Source organism: Hetaerina americana, unplaced genomic scaffold (genome assembly GCF_022747635.1).
Source record: "Hetaerina americana unplaced genomic scaffold, ioHetAmer1.1.p SCAF_14, whole genome shotgun sequence".
NCBI classification, from domain to species: Eukaryota; Metazoa; Arthropoda; class Insecta; order Odonata; family Calopterygidae; genus Hetaerina; species Hetaerina americana.
Window position 1 is genome coordinate 9,463,104 of NW_027286514.1, and position 21,679 is coordinate 9,484,782.

A 21,679-nucleotide genomic window follows, 5' to 3' on the forward strand; every position below is an offset into this window, starting at 1 on the left:
ATGCTGCTGCGAGCGTTGAAGTCTCCTCAACCGCTGCGGCCCAACGAGGGTGGCGGGGGAGGGGAAGGGAAGACCGGCCGCCGGTGAGACGTGGGGTGGGATAGCCACGAGTTGGGATCGGAGACAGGGAGAGAGTTGCGGGTTGGGAATGAGGAGGGATGGGGAGAAGGCGGAGGGTCATGGAGTCAGCGGTGAAGGCAGGATCCTCCTCCTGAACTTTCCATTTCACTCCTCCCTCCTTCCCGCCGGCCCACCTCGCCTCCAACCACCCCAAAGCAGACACTCTCCTTTCCCATCGCCCACCACCGCGGGATCCCTCCCTCATCCCACGGCGCCGCGTATCATCCTCATTTCCCAACCCCTCCACACACATACTCTCTAGAACGTACATCTCCCTCCCCTCCCAACTTTCAGCATTCTATACCCCCACACCCCCCGCCACCTTTTTCAATCCCATTCCCCACCCCCAAACTCCCTCTCTCCCCCGACCCCGGCAGCAGTAGTGCAAGAAGGTGAAGAAGGGGTCTCTCTCCCTTAAACTCTCCCTCCTTGTGTCTTCCTTGCCACCACCACCCTTTCTCTCACAGAAACCCCATTCCCTTTCCCTCCAACGCTCCCATTCAATCCCCCGTCCAACACACCTCATCTCCTTTCCCCATCATTCTCGTTCTTCCCTTTTCCGAACGTCTCCAACTCAAAAGCCTCTCTCCCCCACCGAAAAACTCATCCTCCCTCCCGCTTCCTCCCCCGCGGCCGACCTCCCTCACTCTCTTCCCTTTATATACCGGGGTCCTTGCCCAGTTGAGGCATCACTTCTCTCGTCTCCACTTCTGGATAAACTCACAAGAAGCCGGTGAAGGCACAAGTTCTCCGTAGCATCCCCGACGTCCCAAAACAACCAGCCATGAAGTTCTTCGTGGTAAGTTGCTGTTTGCTGTTCAACCAATCTTCCAAAAGCTCTCAGTGTTTCAGCCTGTTGCATGGATAGTCCTCGCACCGAGTACCAGGTTTCACTCCCACCGTGGTTTCCGTTCAAGTTCCGTCGATGGTTTCCCACACGGATCGCCACTCGCTAACGGATATTCATAAAGACTTATTTCTTAAATGTCAAACTGATAATTTTTCTTGAAACTCCGTGGAATATCTCGAATCAACTCCGAACCATTTTCCCATGGCAATAATCGAAGGAATATCCTTGTAGTAAATTAATACAATTTATATCTTGGGAACCATTAAAAAGCATTCTAGGTCAATTTTTCATATTTCCATTTAACTATACATTTCTAAAATATATGTTATTTAAATATACCGGTACGGATTTAATAAACCATTTTAATTCAGCCATTGTCAAATCATTATTACTGATTCGGTGAAATCCGACAATCTTGCTCGAATAAATGAAAAATTGAAGCATACCTTCAGGCATACATTGGCACATATATCTTTTTCACTTTTCGAGCATGAAAAACAAAGATTAAAGTCTAAAAATAATACTTTGTAAGAATTATTGTAACAGGTCAATAACATGAATAGTTCATGGTTTATCATATTCACGCGGTATTTGCATTTCTAGCAAAAATACGGAGCAGGTCGTTTGCACGAAACATTTCTGAAAACGCATGTTTCACAATGAAAATTTTTCTAATGATAAATTATTATATTTTACTTCACGTGTAAGAACACACAATATTTTCAGACATACAAACCTACATGATAGGTGAAAAATAAAGACATGATATATTTTCTGAAACTTTAATATTTGAAGAACGGGGCAGAAATCGTACATGTAGCGAAGATTCTTAGGGCAGCGATTAATCGGAGGAATCGTGACGCGAAAGTAATTTCCCTAGCCTTTCCCTTTGCTATCGACCGCCTTTGAGTCTCTGGATATTTTTAATGCACCTCTCTCCTAGATGCACAGAAATTTTCCTTTCGAGGGGAGGGTGAAAACACCCAAGCGAGGCATAATAAGGGATACGACGGAAAAGGGCGATTTGGGACCATTCCCCATTCGTCGTGCGATGCGTACTAAACTTTGCATTCACACGCTGTCTCGTCCTGCTTTCCCCAGTGCGCAGCGGTGGCAAAAGAAACGGAGGGTATAGGAAAACCATTGTTTTGGATTGTTTCGAGTTCGCGAAAATAGAATTAGTATCAGTAAGGAAATTCGTTTCCGCGTCTGATGCGATTCAGCACGTAGATACCTCTGTTGGAGCTCAGCCCAAGTAAGAATAACTTGCGTTTGCATTCCTAAATACCTATTATAATAGGAGTTAGTTATCATCCAACAAATATGATAAAAATGCTGCGAGTGGCTAAGAACTCAAACTAATAAAGGTCACGAAATATTTATTCATAATATTTAATAGAAAAAGTAATGCATATACTTGCATTTTTACATGCCAATTTTTCTCATCCCCATGCTCCTTAATTTTGTATATTCAGTAAGAGTCAGTTAGATATTGTATGTTTGAAATATACCGTTACTAACATCTAAGTATAATGGCATAAAATGCAATGGAAACTATTACCATGAACGTAACATGAAAAAACATCCGATAGACTACAAAATACTAACTGCAAAATACACTTTTTCTACAGTAGTAGTAGTAGTTTTGAGGGGAGGCGACCGACAGCTAAGGTCATTTGCGCCATAGGGGATGGATAGGAAAGGATGAAGGGTGGAGAGACACCCGGCGTCGGCATTAGCCTACTCTTTACGAAAGGCGCCAAGGGGTCCGCAGTTTAACGTCCCATCCGACGGACGGCGTACTCACTCAAAGTGCCCTCCACAAAGCACCTCAAGTAGGGATCGAGATACCTCTGAAAAATATTCAACACCGCCGGGATTTGAACCCGCGCCCTCATGGTGGGAAGCCAGTACGTTAGCCCCCGCACCATCTCGATCCCCACTTTTTCTACAAAATTCCTTAATTTACAACCAAAATACTAAATGTCATTATATTACCTCAGAAAACTAGTTTTAGATTGACTTCATAACGCCAGCATTGTTTCTTTTGGAGCTTCATGAAAATAGATCGATTTAGACTCAGGAATAGCTTTTTAAACTCTAAGCGTAAGGCATACCGCGTCTCCTAAACAACAAAGACGCAGTTAAAAACGGCGGGAGAGTACTTCTATCACCTGCCAAAAAGAGCTTTCTATTACATTCGAGTATGACTTTCGGGACGGAGACGGACTTTCTTCTTCTTCATCCGAGACACGACCCTCTAATTACTCATTTCACGTCGGAACCGGAGAGAGGGAGTTTGGAAGAGTAGCCCCACGTGCTCACGGAAATGGATAATAGAATATTCATTCCTCTCGTCACCTAACCGAGTGGGTTAGTAAGTTGGGGTAGCTACAAAAAAGATTCCAATGGGAAGATAGGCACTCATATCATCGCCAGCTTTCTCCTCCTACGACAATCAGGTATCGACCCCAACCAGTCCCTCTCTCCTCTCCATTCACGCCTGCCAAACCCCCCGGTGCGTTCCCTATGCCTCGATCCCTCCCCCTCTCGAAACGAAGTCTTCTCTCAAACTCCTGGAAGCAACTCTCCCCCCTCCCCTCCTCTCAACTCCACATTTTACTCTCTACCTTTTTCCACCATCCCTCTCCATACAACTCCCCTCCTCGAGAGCCTGCTTTCCCCCACTACTTGCCGCTGGAACACCACCAAGCCCACCCCAATACCATCATCATAACCGCCCCGCCAGTGACCTAGAGCCTTACCGACTGTCCTGCCCTCGCCCTCCCCCCACCTCTCCTGACCACCCGCCTACTCTCGACCTCTCTGTCTCAACAAACAACCCACGAAATCCCTTCTCCCATTCCTGATGACCCTAAGAAAGGGCGCAAATGATCCCGGAATATTTTCGTTTCATTTTTTTTCCTTTGAAAATACGTAATGATAATTTTAATTCCTCATTTGGTCCTATGTTCGCGTTCCGGAGGTGCATGCTCCATCTTCCGTAATCGTCTCTTTTTTTCGCTATTTTTTCCTCCATGTCACACCGAATATGTATCGTGCTCTCCGAACCTGCGATTGGACGAATGCCCTACTGCGAAGTGAATGCCACCGGCCTCTTCGAAATTTCCTCACGTCATCGGCTCCAAAAAAATATCACTCCGGACTACGACTCTGAACTCTCATTTCGGGAGTTTGAATGCGATAGACGTACTCCGTGCAGATTTTCGCAATCTTCCATCGGTGGATTTATGTAGGACAGGATGCTTGAGGGAAACTCTCTGGGATATCTGCATGCAACTCACTTCAAGTCATCGTAAACTTTTGTGCATTATTCGATTCTTCATTCCAGTTTGCTGAGTAAATATTTGTAACCGTCGTCAATACCCTCACGTTGACCATCAGATCAAACAATTGCGTCACAATGGGGTCGAAAACTATTCAGTTAAATGCAACTGTAAATATACCAAATTCAAATGTCAAATGCGGATATCCCTCTAACAGGAGTAAGTTAAAGATTAGTATACTCATTTCCTGAAACTTTAAAAGGCATGAACAATATCAATCAATAATTACAACTTTTTCAACTTTAGAACTTCTTGAAACTAATTTTCACGAACGGTTAACGAGAAATACATGAATCGCTGCTTTCGATGTGAGTTTACTAATTCCAGTTTGGGAAGCGAAGACGAATAAGATGCAATCGCGCATTCAAGCATCCCAGTTCAATCGGAAATTTTCATCTCAGGGTCACCGGACTGGTTCTCGAGAGTCCACTTTCTCTTGCGCAACAATTACCGAACGGGCTAAAAATATAATACATCCCCCCACGCTAGGTTATACATATCCTGCAGGCCCAGTCATAAAAGAGCTTTTCGGTGTGCGATGGGGTCACGGACGATACAAACGGAAGGAGTACAAATTCGTTCAGGAGAGAGAGCATCATCGCGGCAGCTTAACTGCATTCAGGAGAAGTTTTTTTTAGGGTCAACCAGAACAGGGTTTATAACAAAAAAGAAAATGTGTCCCATGATCGTTTAATGCGGACCGATCTGCAATGAATGAATGAATTATACGACCTCGTACGTTATAAACGTAGTAAAAAGAGCGACAAAAGGATCCCGGTGTATTCGCAGGCTTGCAGCCATCCCCAACGCAGAGGGGCGTAATGGACATAAAAACTGAGAAGGGGATGAACACTCGGGGAACAATGGATTTTTTAGCGCCTAGAAAACACCCGCTTTCTCCCCTCATCCGTCGCGAGTCGGATGGGAAAAACTTTCACCGGCGCCTGTCAAAAGGGAGAAAGAGAGAGAGTATGGATCTCCGAGTCGAAGTTGTGAGGAGATAAGGCAGTTCTTCCTCCTTCATTAAAAACAAAAAAAAGGACTTCCCCTGTGACTTCGTGTTCCCACGAATTAAAAAAGGCTTTGGGGGTAATTGGGGGGGCGGTCGAGACGAGGAGGGGAGGGAAGGGATCGGAGGGAGGGAGGCGGCGGATGAAAGGGAAAGGAGAAAGGCGGGGCTAGAGATGGATGGTTTGTGAGTGGGGTGAGGGGGAATCATGGGCAGTCGAAATGAGAAGCGTAGAAACGGGAGCTAAGAGCGTGTGCTGTTTCCCTTTCGTTCTCATCTCAGATGAATCCCCTCCTGAATGCGAAATATCTCACAAGACCGTCCCACGCGATCATCTCGAAAAATGGGCCGTTTCTGCTCGAACAGAAAGTGCTTCTGTTTGAGAGTCGAATAAGAAAAAAAACAGCCCAAAAGCCGCATATTCCTACGCAACTTACAAGCGATGCTTCCTCGACTTTCACATTTTCATCATCTTCCATACATTTGAATTCCATAAGCATTTTTGGTAGATGTACATGACTAAGTGATCAGCCGATAATCTAAGATTCTTATAACCATTATTTCCATGACAACTCTGATTTTTCTTCGCGTTTTCTCGGAGTCTCCCGGCCAGAATATTTTCTGATGATTAACGTTTTTACAATAATAAAAAATTTGCAACGCTCAGAAAATCAAAATCATTGATATCCTTTTATCATTGATAAAAAGGTACAAAAACTCTTTCCAGCATCAAATAATACGGATATCGGGGACTCAAAAGTAAACGCCATATAATATGAGGCAACGATATCTCAATTCAATGCTTTCATTTGCCAGGAACAAAAACTAATTTTGATGTAAGAATATATTAAAAAATTAACCAAATATACAAAAAAAAGCTCCTTAATAAGTAATCCCGTGAATATTTCATGTAGTAGTGCAATAAAATGTATAAGCTATACAGGAATTCAAAACCACATTCAATTAAGCTCAAAGTTAAAATAATAACGGATTTTAAATTGAGAGGCACATGAAGTAACTTCGCCGTAGTGTCTTTTATGTCCCAAAATAATATATTTCAAGAAGTATTGAGCACAAATTAATAAGGTGCCACCAAAATCTGCGTGTTACTTTCATCGCTTGATTCCATTCCTCATCAGGTTCAATACCTCTTTGCCAGAGGAAAATCTGGCCATAATATTGGAGCATTAACTTCACGCTTTCCATTTCCAAGAACCTTTGATGGAACGAGTACAAATAAGACCCCGTGCACGTGAAATTTCGTGATCGGCTATCGGTAGAGAAAGTGAAAGTTGGTTAAAAAAACTAAGATTACGCTAGCCACGAATATAAAAATGTCCATGCAATGGCATCAAATGAGGATTCCCTGATGTGTTGGTATGCCCTCTCGCTTCGAATGATGGGAAAAAGTAATGGAAAGAAATGACGATTAACAATCGAGGCGAGGGATAAATTAAATAACATTAAAAACAAGGCGACCTCCCGTTATCGGGGTCATAGCTTGAGTCCTCCATTAAGAAAAAGGCGGAGAGAAATAGAAATGGAAATTTACGACGACGCTCCTTTCGCTTCCGTGGATTCTGACGTTTTTCGGTGTGCGTGTTGTGAGGGGAAGCGGGAGGGCGGTCAAGCATGTGGTCATCGCTTTCAGAGAGAGCGGCATCCTTTGGGAAGATGAGGCAAGGTGAGATTCGATTCTCAAGACGTGCGAGGAGGGATGAGAGAGATGAAGAGAGAGAGATGCGGCGGTCTGGAACACGTATGTAAGGGGATCAAGGGGGTGGGGGACTTCGGTAGGGATGGGGCCGCGACGGACTCAGCCCGGAGGGGCGTGAGTGAATGGCAAAGGTCATGCTCGCAGCCCCTCGCTCGTCATTTTCCCCTTTATCCGTGCAAACACCTCACAGTCCGTATGATTGAGTGAAATCGACGGTGCTGTACCAGCCGATCGAGAAGTTCCCTCCATGTTTTTTCTCTTTACTCAACCGAGATCTTGCGATCCTTTAACGATGCTGCTACTCGTAACCTCCTTCGTAACCATCCTCTTTAACCCTCCTTCCTCCCCTTACCTTTAGATAGCTGAGTCATCCCGCAAATTAGATCCCATTTACTAATCATCGCTGCCATGAAACCACAGAGTCCTTTTTCCGATTCAAGAGAGAGATTTCCACCAGTTTGCCGATGGGCATCTTTTCCGGTATGGACACAACGGCATCTGCTCGGCGAGCGTTTGATTAGTTAGCATATTTTCCGGGTAACATTGGGAGGTATGAGGATGGGAGAATTCTACTGAATTCAAACATTCACTTTCTACTCCTTTAATTAGTTAAGATATTATTGAGTCATCCTTCGAAAATATGAGGATTGAATGTTCTCTGAGGTAGAATGAAAATACAGGTGAATCGGTCACAAGGGTATAAGGAAAGGCGTCCGCAGATAATCTTAATGACGTTATCATCCCAGCCTATAGGTGAGCACATTTGGGAATGACTATGATGGCGTATAGGTATTCTTGACCGAATAAATAATGACGATATTCCTCTAGATCACAAGTTGAAAAAAATTTCAAATTACCCGTTTCTCTGAAGGATCTAACACATGAAGAATGTCGTAGTATACGTTGAATGTCACCGTCAAAGTACAAGTATGACAAAAATATATTTTTACGTCAATCAAACTTTTAAAAAAGCCATTACATACCTGTATATACTTAACTCGAATGCATAGCGTCAATGATCATGCAGGTGTATTTTACTTTAATTATCATTAACTATTAGCTAATTCTTTTAAGATTATAAACCGCATATCTTCAGGGAATATCTCAAAAAACCTTTGCCTCTACAGAGGTACCCAGGCAACTTTCCGTTTGGTTAAACCTTAAAATACACTTGGTCGATGTAGGCTTTTCATTTTCTCCACTTCGCTTTGCATTTTCTGCGGGAATCCAACTCCTTTGTCACTCATGGATTTCTTCCTCTATCTCTCCCCCTCCACTCTAGATGGTTGCGTCCCTCGTGGCGCTCGCATCCGCCCGCCCTGAGGCGCCACTCCAGTACGGCGCTCCCAATGTCGGAGGTACTCCGATCGGCCCATCTTTCGGCGGCGGACACGGAGGTGGTTTCAGTGGAGGCCACGGAGGCGGCAGTTTCGGAGGCGGCGGCTTCAGCAGCGGAGGTGGATTCTCCGGCGGATCCTTCACTAGCTCCGGAGGCTCCTTCGGGTCTTTCGGCGCCACCGGCGGAGGCGGCGGATTCACCTCCGGAGGCGGCGGCGGTGGAGGATTCGGCACCCAACAGGCCATCATCCAGAAGCACATCTACGTCCACGTCCCACCCCCTGAGCCCGAGTTCACCGGCCCACCCCGCACCATATTCCCGTCTCGCGCTCCCCAGAAGCACTACAAGATCGTCTTCATCAAGGCCCCCGCACCACCCACCCCCACCGCACCCGTCATTCCCCAGTTCGCCCAGGACGAGCAGAAGACCCTCATCTACGTGCTGGTCAAGAAGCCCGAGGACGCACCCGAGATCAACATTCCCGCACCCGTGCCCACCGCACCCTCCAAACCAGAGGTATACTTCATCCGCTACAAGACCCAGTCCAAGGGAGGCGCCATCGGTGGTGGAATCGGAGGCGGAATCGGAGGCGGAATCGGAGGCGGAATCGGAGGCGGAATTGGAGGAGGAATCGGAATCGGAAGCGGAATTGGGGGCGGAATCGGAATCGGAGGTGGCATTGCTGACGGAGGTCTCATCGGCGGAGGAGGAAGCCACGGAGGCGGCAGCCACGGAGGCGGTGGCCACGGAGGCGGCATCATCTCCGGGGGCGGAATCATTTCCGGAGGCGGATCTCACGGTGGCTCCGTGTCCACGTCCTACGGAACCCCCAGCACCGGAGGAGGTAGCGGCCCTTATTAAGCAGCCAAATCCTGGAAGCACTCCCCTGCTCCTAACCTCCTCCCTTCACCTGAACCCACATACCATGGAGAAGACCTTCGCGGTGGCGTTTTCCCCCGGGGGCCACGAGGACGGGACCCGGGGAGAGCGGTCGCCATCCCTTGGACTCGCCTCGGCCGTCGCCTTACTCCTCCTTGTCTTGTTTCGGCCCAGTGAAGACAGGAAGAATCGCGTTTGGGAACCGCTACATATTGAAGAATACCAAACGAGCTTCAAGACCCACACCTTTCGGAGCGAATAGTTGAAAAACGACGCCATTTGTCAAAACAGCCTCTTGTTTCGTTAATTAGGCAATCCAAGAATTAGCGAATCATAGACGTAGTTTCAAATGGTGTTGGACACTAAGAGGATTGCATGATGAGGCAATATTTTTTGTTTTACATAAAAATTCAGGACTATTCAATCCTCGTCTGGGTCTCCTATTGAGTCAATTGAACTACGAGTGGGATCTAAGAGAAGTGTCCTACGATCGGACGTCTTCCTTAGGACTCATTCATCCCGGCGAACCAAGCGCAACAGGCGGCGGCATAAACTATTTTACGGGTACTCAAAACACAGTATGATGAAAGAGAATTCATTGAAGAGGTCGGAGTCTTCGGTGGAGCGTTGAAGAAATCCCGAAGCCGCCACAGAAGCCACCGCCAGCCCTGAGAAAAACGTCCTTGCGTCCAGATGAAAAACCCAGTCCCTATTTTTTTTAAGAAAAAATTCCCAAAAATCCTTTTCCTCCATCCTATCCTTTGCGCCCAACAAATACCCTTTTTGTACTTCGCCATAAGTTTTTGTAATATATTTGTAATATTAAAATATATAAATTTTTTGCATATTTCGTGTTGTTTTTTACAATATCTACCTGGAAAAATGAATTGACTATAGCTAAAACTCGAATAATGCTGAAATCGTAGTGCTTTGATAACTTCGAAGTCCAAAGCACTAGAAATGTTTTGGAGAAAAATATTAACCATCATTGAATTTAGTTGAATTGAAATATTACGATAGTTTTTGGCCATAATACAAGTTAACACTTGGTCATAAATACTTTCAGTGCGTCTATTGCCTAAATAAAACTGAAAGGAAAATACAATAAAACCTCGAAAAATTAATTTACTTTTGACTGCAAAATATAAACTGTGAGTGAAAAAAGGTGGGCTCTGGAGACCAATCCCTGAAAGCATACGAACGCGAGATACATCATTCTTCCACCACTTTAAATAATCTTCACCGAACCAGCATCCAAAGGAAAGGAAGACGGCATACGAGTACGCAATCTCAATAATTCTACATAGCTTGAAAAAAAAATTAGAGGCATTTTCTGAAAACCCGCTGAAAAATATTTCACGTTAAAGAATCCGATAGGACTTTCAGAAGAAATATATTTTGTTTCATACAACGAGTATTCCCATTTATGGCTCTTCATAAAAATTTCATTGTTCTACACTCCGTTCAAAATTCCTGTTGAGACTCATCTCCGTCTCAGTCTCCATGACATATTCTCTTTTATTACATCCATCAAGATTTCATTATCGTTCACCATCACCCACAATCTCTTTTCCTCCCTCTTTCGAATGTCCTCCAGACTCTTCTATATACCTACCACGTCTAAAATTCATACATTTGACTCTTCTCTCTAGCTCACTTTCACCTTCTCCACATTAACACTACAAACATCTCTACTCCTCGCTCATCCGTTTTCCACATAGATCCGAAAGTGGTAAGTCATTCTCCATAACCGGAGTTTTTTAACGAATCATTTGTTCTCAAAGTTGCTTTCGAGTCACTGTTATTACAAACACACCCCATGCCAGGGTTTCTTTCTATTTTTTTCTTTTTCTTCCTCTAAACTATTCTTTTACCTTAACCGGTATTTTTCCATTTCAGCCGGACTCGGCAGTTTTTGCATATTAACTGTTTTCTTCACCCTTGTCCCATGCTCCATCAATACTCGTTTTTTCGATAATACGTATTGGTTTCTCGCCTTAATATTATATATCTCTCTCTCTACATTAGTTCCTCGTGCTCAAGGTTCATGTTTTTCAAATCCCTTCTTCCTTCCATACTTCTAATCAACTCTCCTGTAACCCATGATTTCTAATTCACTTAGTTATTACCCTTCAATTGTTTCGTCAGGTTTAGCTTCGCTTATTACCTTTTTTGAGGCCTTCCTAATTTCCCACTTTTTTCTTATTTGCTTACTCTTCCTCCGAATTTTTGCCACTGATCTTTACATTTCTCCCTTTTTATGATATTAAAAACTTCCAATTGCCACTACATCACCCTTCTCTTCTCCTCCTTGAAAATTTTTAATTCAAGGCGAATTTCATAAGCACCAAAATTATAATCGGAATATTCTTTTGACCTCACAAGGTGTGCAAGTTTATGGTGCGGTTAGGAACTCTGAGTGAGGCCATACAATAATAAAATTTGTATTTTCTGAATTTTTGGCATTTTTAATATATGAATAATCCTTTGAAACTACTTGAATCAAGAGTTGTACTTTGATTTTTCTTTTGAAAAAGTTAAATATCTTCTTTATCTTTTTGATCATTGTCATTCCTCTTTTCTAAATCACATTCTCACAATCCCACGCCCACCTACTCGTTCGAATGCCTATCACTATCAAGTTATTTGTTTTCAAGAACGTTCCCTTTGGTTGATCATACACAGACTCTTATTTCTCCTAATTAGTTCGATTTTTCGATTTTTCTACGCACAACCATTTTCAGGAATGCTTTTAGTTTGACCACTCATCGGCAATGCTTCTTTATAGATGAAAAAGAATTCTTGGTTTTGATTTACAACAATTTCATTTTGGTCTTCTACGAAGCGTTTATAGAAGAGTTTCTGTATTTACATAAATATCTAAAAGCTGTAAAATATGCAAATGAACTACGCATAATCACCAGGTGAAGGGATTTTGGCGCATTGTTAATGTAGTTATTGAACTTCTACGCTATACTAGGGGTGAGGTCAGGGCGTTCAGTCACTGGGCAATTTTCTGGATATAATAACTTTTAGGAAAAAGAATAGCGTTACAGGACAAAGAGTTAGTACCCGTTGTTACTCATTATGTGAGTCTGTCATAACATTTCCGGCGGAGTTTAAGGTGACCTCCTTCTCTGAGGCATCGACATCAACCTCGGACTGATAACTGTTATACTCGTAATGGCGATCTTAATTAGTTGGTGCAAATGCAGAATTAGGATAAGAGTTCAGGCACATCATCATTCCCCACGCACTTAAAAAATGAACCGTTGGGTTGAAAGATGATAATCAACAAATTAGGGCGAGGGATGGACAATTGATGTGCATGATCATTTCCATGAAGAAATTTAAACATTTAACCAAATAAAGGAATATTATAGCCAATCATCCTTGAACATCCGAGCAATTGAGTTGTCCTCGTGCGAATAGATTGTGTGACGAGGGAAAATGTCCAACCTACCTTATGGTAGTAAGATGAATCACATGTCGGGTGCAAATTTTTATTTCCAGCAAAAACTACGGATGTTTAGTATGCACAATACAATAGCTACTAGGTAACTTTTCCAGGTTCTGACAGTATGGCTATATTATTTGAACTTTAATAAAACTCATTAACTTAATATTTTAGATTTAAAAAGAGCAGATGATGAAGCCGCAATATCATTTGCTTCATCCGTATTACGGGAAAGGAAATCCATTGAAAAATCTCGCAAGATAAAACTAACTTCCATTAGCTTGATTACTCGAGTTTAAATCAGATAGACTGATCTTGACAGTTTAAAGATTTTTTTGATAAAAATGCTGGTTGTTGAAGTATTTTACAAACACTTTTTGCCGTGCTGGTGGACTGGAAACTATTTTTCAAACTTTTCAGTCGTTAATGAAAACAGAAATGACGTGTTTATTTTTAGAAAAAAAAATTTTTATGCCAAAAAATTTAGTTTACTTCGTTTAGTCTAGAAAACCATAATAACCCATGCAACAAATGAAAATCTCATTTAAAACAAACGGTTCATTATGCAAAAACATTATCTGAATAAAACAAGAGAAGTAATCGAATAAGATAAATTTGAAGACATTATCGACGAAATGCCTACCATTATGCACATGCTATTACAAATGTGCTTGCTGCAACCACATCTCATTCCGCGGTACTTACCGTTACGGGTGCTTCGATTCAACTGGCATTATATTAGAAGAATCGAAAATGACCTGGAGATACATGAAATGGATTAAATTCAAACGCTACCAGAATGGGGCCACGCCTGATTGGGACAGTGCATACAAAAGTTGATTCCCGTGTGACGCATCTCACCATTATATTCGTGTACGTTGTTCATTTTCTCTTTCTACTCACTGTGTGTTCACAAAGTGTACGCAATGTTCAGCAAACTTTCTCCTCTTGAATATTCCCAAAAAGTAAGAACTCCTGGCGCTCAAGGGAAATGATTACCATTACCGATAAATATTGACCATAATAAAAAATATATGCCGAACTCACAACATTTTGATTGCTCGTATTCTAAACGGACATCTTCCACAGAAATTATTCACCCATTTAGATACTACAAACACACTGCGCAGGTCAGTTACACCACTTTAAATGGAGTTTCTCCACCTTTAGTTTCGAGCCCAGGATTCTTCTCCTTAGTACGAGCCGAAAGCGGCCTACCTTTCTTGGAAAGAGCAAATAAAAATAGGCTGTGGTGAAGGAAGCTAAGTGACTTCGAACATGCAGACCGAAAACTTTTGGCTCGCGTGCCACAGGATAGAAACAAACGCACGTCACTCCCCGCGGAAAGAGCAGAAGGAACTATACCGCTGATTCATCGGAAAATCATTTATAGGAGAGGAGAAAATCGAAAGCTGGAGTGCCTTCTGCCGTTTTCTCGAAGTGACTGAAAGTCCGAAGTACAAAGGATGCTTTTGCCAACGTTTCTATACCCTTCTCCACGCGCATATACTTAGTTTTACCTGGGCTTGGAAATGGATTTAATGAGGTCCTACAACAGGTCTCAAAGTTTATCCTCAACTATAAGTCCTAATTCTCAATGAGATTATATTATTTTCTTTTGAGACTGGAGACTGAAGACAAGCTCCGTTCAAGCCAATCAAAGTCAACCAATTGCCGTATTTAGGATTCGCACCATTCGCGAGGTGTCAGCTGCGAGACTTGAGACTAAAGACCCATTGTAGAATGACCTTAGAGAACAAACCGAAGAAAGAAAAATGGGGTAAATGGAACTTAATACCCTCATTCGCCATTAAATTAATAAATATTAGGATTTATTTAAAATTTTTCGAAATAGGGACTCCGACAAATTCTCCCATTCGTCACATTTAGCCAAAACATATCGTGAAACTTTAGCAACTGCATTATGTCAAATATATTCGAATTGTGGCTCACCAATGAGAAAATTCCAGGTTCCCTTATTACGTTGAGGCAAAGCCAAGAATGTGGAGCTGGAATAACTGTACTCTGGATTCTTCGAGAGGTGAATCTTCGTTCGTTTGGATCTTGAGATGTGATCAAAGCACTAATTTCTTCGTGTTGGAAGCATATATCTTGGAAAAACGTAGCAGACGTTTGTGACCTATTCCCCGAAAGATAAAAAACATAAAAATATGTAAATGAAGAGAATTCAGTTATTTGAAAAATAATACCATGTTATCGTCATTTCGATGGTCAATTGAAATCAAAAGTTACATAATCTTTATGATATATAGGAAAACAAGAGCCTCGAATGTACATGTATGATGGACGATAGAGTAAGTGAAATACGAGGGTCATCCGGAAAGTAGTACCCGTTCGTGCCGCATGAAGTGCTGACGACGCGAGTAGCCGCTGGACGAGGTCAAATAGCTTCAGTGGCTTGTCTGCCTTCTCTGAGCCAAGTTGCGTGACGCTAGCATTGCCTGTGTTGTTTCTGTGATTGTTTACAATGTTTAAAAAAATTGAGAACGCCGCCAGTTGTGAAGTGAGGGCAGTGATTAAATTCCTCAATGCAAGAAACGTTCGCCCATGTGATATTCATCGCCAATTAAAGGAGGTGTATGGAGACAATGTAATGGACGAGTCGTCTGTTCGGCGGTGGTGTCGCAACTTCAACATGGGGAGGGGGAACACACACGACGATGAGCGTTCGGAGAGACCGTCTGTCATTACAGACCAACTGGTGAGCTCAGTTGACGAATTCGTGAGGAACGATCGGCGCGTCACAATTGATGACATCTGTGAGCATTTTCCCAATGTTTCTCGAACAATTGTTCATGAAATTGTTAAACACCATCTGCATTATGCAAAAATTTGTGCAAGATGGGTCCCTCGCGTATCTCAATGAGCTGGCGGCGAAGGACTATGCAGCAGGAATACAGAAACTTGTCACACGTTATGACAAATGCCTTAATTTGCTTGGAGATTATGTTGAGAAGTAGTTTAAAGTATCCTCTTTCAAATAAAATTTTTTATGTTTGTTAATATTTACTTTTGTGTCTTTATTTCACGAACGGGTACTACTTTCCGGATGACCCTCGTATAACGTATAACACTGTGTTTGCCGAGTGCTTATACTCAGAAGATACATACTTTTTGTTCATTTTATGGATAAGCGGTAGAAATCCGATGCAATCCAAAAATTCTAGATATTTCGACGATATAATTCTTTAAAAAACAATACCCTCTACTCATTACATTATTTAAGAAGCTGAGTTCCAGCTGAAACAATGCCTTAGACTACGACTACAGTAAACTCTATGTGACGCCAAAATCTCACTTTTACCGCAGTAATTACGCAAAATACGACCAGAAAACTAATCTAGACCCCCAAATAAGTTAATATAAATCGAACAGATAGACCAAGCGATGAATAAGGGGGCTCGTATAGAAAATAATAGAAGAAGAGATCGCAATAGAGTAATAAAGTAAAGAAAGATATCAAATGATGCATGGCAAATCCAAGAGTAGCTCAAAGGCATATTAATTACACTAGTTATTTTAATTTAGAATGGATGAAGAAGAGTAAGACGCTATACGGTAAACAGGAGTAGGCACAACGAAAATAAGGTAGACAGGAGTCAAAAGAAGTAAACAACCGAAAGGTTCAAGGGAAAATTTGATCGGACACACATTAGGACAGGCAGCGGCTGCCTGAAGACAGTTGTGGCAGTACAAAGGGGAAAGTTTTGGGGAATGGAAACGAAATGGACGGCAGAGGAATAACTCGGATGATATGCATAAACAAATAATGACAGATGTAAAAGAGATATACGAAAGCATGATTAGGCTAATATTCACGAGAGTTCTCTGCGCCAAACATACGTTGTACGAGAGTTGATGACCACTGATGATAATGAGAGTAGAAAGGAGGTCGAAGGTCACCAATCATCGTATTAACAACTAATCACATTCCTATTTTGTGAACAGTAAGGAATAAGTGGTTTTAAGAAATCACTCTTAATTGTTCGTACCTGCAGTATCCTATTAAAGCGGAAATCTCCAACGCATTCTGTGTCGGAAAAACTGGGTGCAGCTCATGGTGTCCTTGGAGGGATACAATTTACGCGTCTCTAGTGATAGTTGGAGACAGGAGGTAGGAACAGTGGGAAAAGTATTCGGTGTAGGTAAACGCCCGACGAGGCGGGCGTTTACCTACGCGCTCGGTCTCCCGTTAGCGTTGAGTGATCGTTTTTCTTCGTTGTGTAAGCGGGAGCTGGTCAGAAAAAGAGGGTTGAAGAACGGCGGTAATCCCTAATGTCCGAGGAATTGCACACACCGAAACCGTGAGAGCACTGACCGAGATATGGGAGGACGATTTCTGAGCTCTTTAAAATCAAGCTGTCGAGGAAGTGAAATGGTATTTTGGCAATCTTTGCTGGGAGGATGAGGGTAAGTGACGGGAGGAATCAGAATATATATTAGAAATTGTTCACTGGATGCTAACAAGGCTGAATTAATGTCGTGCGTAAACAAAAACGGCCCGCGACCCGTCTTTCAAAGCTACTAGTCCTGGAAAAATTGTCTTATACAGGTACCTGTATGAAAAATAAAACTTTCAATTTCGTAAACATTATTATTTAGGCAAGAAACAAGAACCATTGACGATCAGACCATAGTCAGCAGTGTGAGAAAATGACAAGAATGTATAAATTGATTTGTATGTTTAAGAAACGATCTCCAGTTAGTACTGCTGAGTTTTTTATGAGCTCGAACGTCTAAGTTGATAGCACAACATCTGACCAAAAGAACTGGTTGGGACAAAGAGGACATTCATGCCCGTTACAGGCTACGAACTTTCGGTCTTTCCGCTGTGATACCGTTGAGTGTACAGACGTGACCAACGCATTCTACCATCGAATAAAGCAACGGAAACAGAATTCCATAAAGATGGGTGTAAACGCCCCTTCTCCCTCGAAAAACTCTTGACAGAAACAGAACCACTGTTAAACATACCAGCATTTAAATAATGTAAAATCCCAATTGTTTATATTCTAAAAAATGAAATCATTTCCACCTTCCAGGGCGAATATAAAACATTGTATGAATGTAAAAAATGGTAATGTTGAAAGTAGCACTGAAATAAATTATCGGCGAGGCAGAGTCGAGTTCGGAGTCTTCGGCGAAAGTTGGGGCGGGACTCGAGCCAATCATTTGCTCATTATGACTACGAAATTCCACTGAAATGACCGCGAATCAGTGTCCATTCCAAATAACTAGGTTTGATCATCGGATGGTTCTGAGACCCCATTTAAATTTAGTCCGCAGATTACTTCATAGTCATCCGTATTAACGTATGCCAACCGGCGGACGGAAAATTAAATCTCGTAACACTTCACGACGTTTGTAAGCATTCATTGACAAGATTAAGCCAACGCAAGATTTCTTTCCATCGTTACCCGTCTTATTCCTAACATGCACTTATGCATGCTTATTTATGCTGAAGAGTAATAAAGGACCTAATATGTCGAGCTCCTCCCCAACAGAAACTTAATCAAAGGAAACGTTACTTGTGATTAACACTTACGGCAAAGACCACGGCTTAAAGTAGAATTCTCGAAACGCAACTGGTAAATAACATGATGCTTGCGCGTCCAGTACACTGGAAATTAAATTCAACATATTTTGGCATTTCTCTCGTGGTGGTTATAACAAAGTTCGAGGTCGGATGGCGCCTAGTTTGCGACTTGCACCGGGTGGACCATGGAATCCATTCTAAGGCTGTTACTGGTTGCGCTGATGTTGTCATAAGGGTGGGCTGTGTTCGACATTGAATGGCGAAGAACTCTCGTCTCCACCCACCATTCATCTCACTAACAACCAACTTAAGTCCGAGTAAGAATTAATTTGAGCGACCCAGAATACTTTCTCTCCAAAAAAAGGAATGTGATGTCACCATACGTACATCATACCTCCCGACACCGAAGTTGTATACACATTTTCACGTCATATGTTTTGGGAAATCATCTTGCGTCATGTATGTCGAGGATTGAGACATTTTTGCGGGAATATTTCCCTATTTTTTCAACTAGTGATTTCACGCTCCGTTGAAACTATTTCGCGGGGGAAATTTTTTTGGCGAATCATAGGTATATCCACTCTGCTGGAGGCGTTTCAGTAATGTATCTTTGAAACAAAATATTTAGGGAGAGTAAAGGTTCTCTTAGCTTTTCGACAAAAAACTTGCATTGCACACTAAATACGCAATAAAATTCACACCTCCCCATATTACACACCGCCATGCATAGACGCAGAAGCTCGGACGATATTCCCAGCATAACATTAATATTGACAGGAATGATACAATTAAGTACCCTCCCACCCCAAAGATAGTGCAATAATGATCACGTTAAAAGTCTCCTAAGAATTGATAAATACGTGCACATGACTGAAAGGGGTTCCCTCCGTCGGTAATCGAATCCTCGTTATTAAGCGGACAATGATTGGGGTATTGGATGATAATTTTACGCGGATTATAAACCTTCAGATTTAATTTTCAGTGCAATATATAATGCCACTAGACATTATATATTTACGTGGAAGAAACACCAAAACAAGCGCTTTTATCATTTTGGAGTCATGTCATAAGCTTGGATGTCCTTCGCTTTTATGCTAATAGGTAAACTTGTATTTATCTTTAAACAAAAGAGTAACACTTTGGCCTGTAATAGCAGCAGTTACACAATAGAACCTAGATGAGGAAGACCAGCTGATATAACGTTGTTATCGGTATTAGTTGAAGAAAATAAAGTTACTTCACTAAAAGACAAACATAACGTTAGCTTAAAGTCTATGCAGAAAAAAACACATGGGAACTAATATCAACAGTCAAATATCCGCTACCATGGAGTAACCCCGTTATTGTATCTGACCATGTCTTTATCTAACCTCTCGCATGCCAGTGGTCTGTAGCTGTGAGGTTGAGAGGAACTAAGTGGGCTAAAGAACCGGAAGCTAAGTTCATCAGCATAGAAGGTTGACGATAGACCAAATGGAAATCCTGAATGGAGACGATAAAGATTGACACCTGGAGAAGAGAATGGGTAAAGGAAATGTAAGAGGGCTGACAAGTGATTGATCGAGTCGGAAGTCGCATTTGGACGTCCGGAATGCGCTACTCGAGAAGCATGAAGTGACAGCAAGAAGGAAGAGCAGAGCAGGTGTTCACGAAACGATTGCCAAATGCACTCACTCCTTAACAGAGGGTTTGAGTGGAAACCTTTTGAATGCCGCTTTCAGGTTTCTTTCGGTGGCCCAGGGAACTAGTAAAAATGGAACCTTTTGTCAAGCCGAAGGATGGACATGTGCGTAAGAACGCGCATCACAAAATTCTCTCTCCAAAATTAAGCATTTATTTTGCGTATGAAGGACTAAGCTCGAGCCAATTTTTCGAAAACCATTTCACTTTCGATACTCATAAGGCGCCGTGTTCATTTGCCGGACAATAAATGCATTTCCAAGTACCGGCGACTTGTAAAAATCAAAATAATTAATCATATTGCCCTGAATTTATAATCATTGTTATAATAAATGTGAGCGCACAAATAGATGCTCACTTGGCAAAGCTAAATTACCGTATTTTCCCATTGATAATGCGCGCGTTATCTATACGGAAATGTTCAGATGATCGAAAAAATGGCGATGCGCGTTGTGTAATGAAAATTTAAAAAATCAAAAACATAGACGTATTTTTACACACTGTATATAATTTTTACGCGCATATATATATATATATATATATATATATATATATATATATATATATATATATATATATATATATATATATATATATATATATATATATATATATATATATATATATATATATGGATGTATAAAGATATACGGCGTCTATACACGTTCAAGATAACTATGAAGCCCTGACAAGCGGTATCTGTACAAATTAATGATAACTACGAAGTTCTGGGTGCGCGTTATACATAAGGTGCGCGTTATCGATGGGAAAATACTGTATATAGAGAGGCTAAACTGTTTAACTTTTCACGCTATCTTCAGTATTTAAATTAACTATGAAGCATGTCCGACACAGTTTTTAGCTTAGAAAAAGTAGGAGAGATATAAGAAATATTTACTGCCTTAAAGCTATACATTACAATGATGTTCCATGGATGGTATTGCTAAAAAATGCTTCTACTCATGATTTTGTTTTGTCAACTCATGAGGTTCAGCCCCTGGGAAATCTGATGTCAAGACAAAGGTTTATCGAGATCCCAAGGAGAACATAGGCCACCAGAGGCATCACAAAAAAAGACATCAGATGATTTATAAAATGTGTGATGTTAAAATTTTATTGTGTGCTGAAGCAAAAAAATATTAGTATTTGATGCAATGACTAACTGACCATTAAATGCATATCATATTGAGAAATAATATTTCATAATTTTTTTTGCATTTTTCACCCTGAGTTGTCAGTTATTATAACTTTTTTGTGAGTACACAAGTTAAATTTTCATTAGTTTTAAATTATTTACAAATGAGCAATTTGGATAACATTCCAGACCACTGTGTAAAAACACAAGGTTGGGCTCTATGCATAATTCATAATGGAGTTGAATTTGATAATATTAACAGCTATTATGCAATTTAGTTCTCAATTTTTGGAGCTCGAAATAAGATATTAATCCTGGTAATAAAAATTTAACACTTAAAAAAGATTATTTTCCATAATAAAATGATGTGAGATTTAAAAAATATTTGAGAGATTCCTTTACAATTAGAATATAATTTATTCAGGTGGGTATTTGTGGCATTATGCACAATTGATGACTTATCTATCATGAAAGTCAGATAAGCAAATTTGATAACCTCGTTTTCATATTATGGTTCATTGATGCTGAAGTACTTTTATAAATAATGCAACATACAGAAAACTGTTAGTCATACATAAATATTATATGG

General features: G+C 41.5%; 1 protein-coding gene across 1 annotated transcript; it reads left to right on the plus strand.

The window, feature by feature from the left end:
- The first annotated feature begins 904 nt into the window (after nt 1–904).
- LOC139686425 (uncharacterized) lies at nt 905–9,243 on the plus strand. Its single transcript, XM_071583614.1, has 2 exons — nt 905–919; nt 8,326–9,243. The coding sequence occupies exons 1-2, from the start codon at nt 905–907 to the stop codon at nt 9,241–9,243; spliced, it is 933 nt and encodes a 310-aa protein (XP_071439715.1).
- Nucleotides 9,244–21,679: the final 12,436 nt, after the last annotated feature.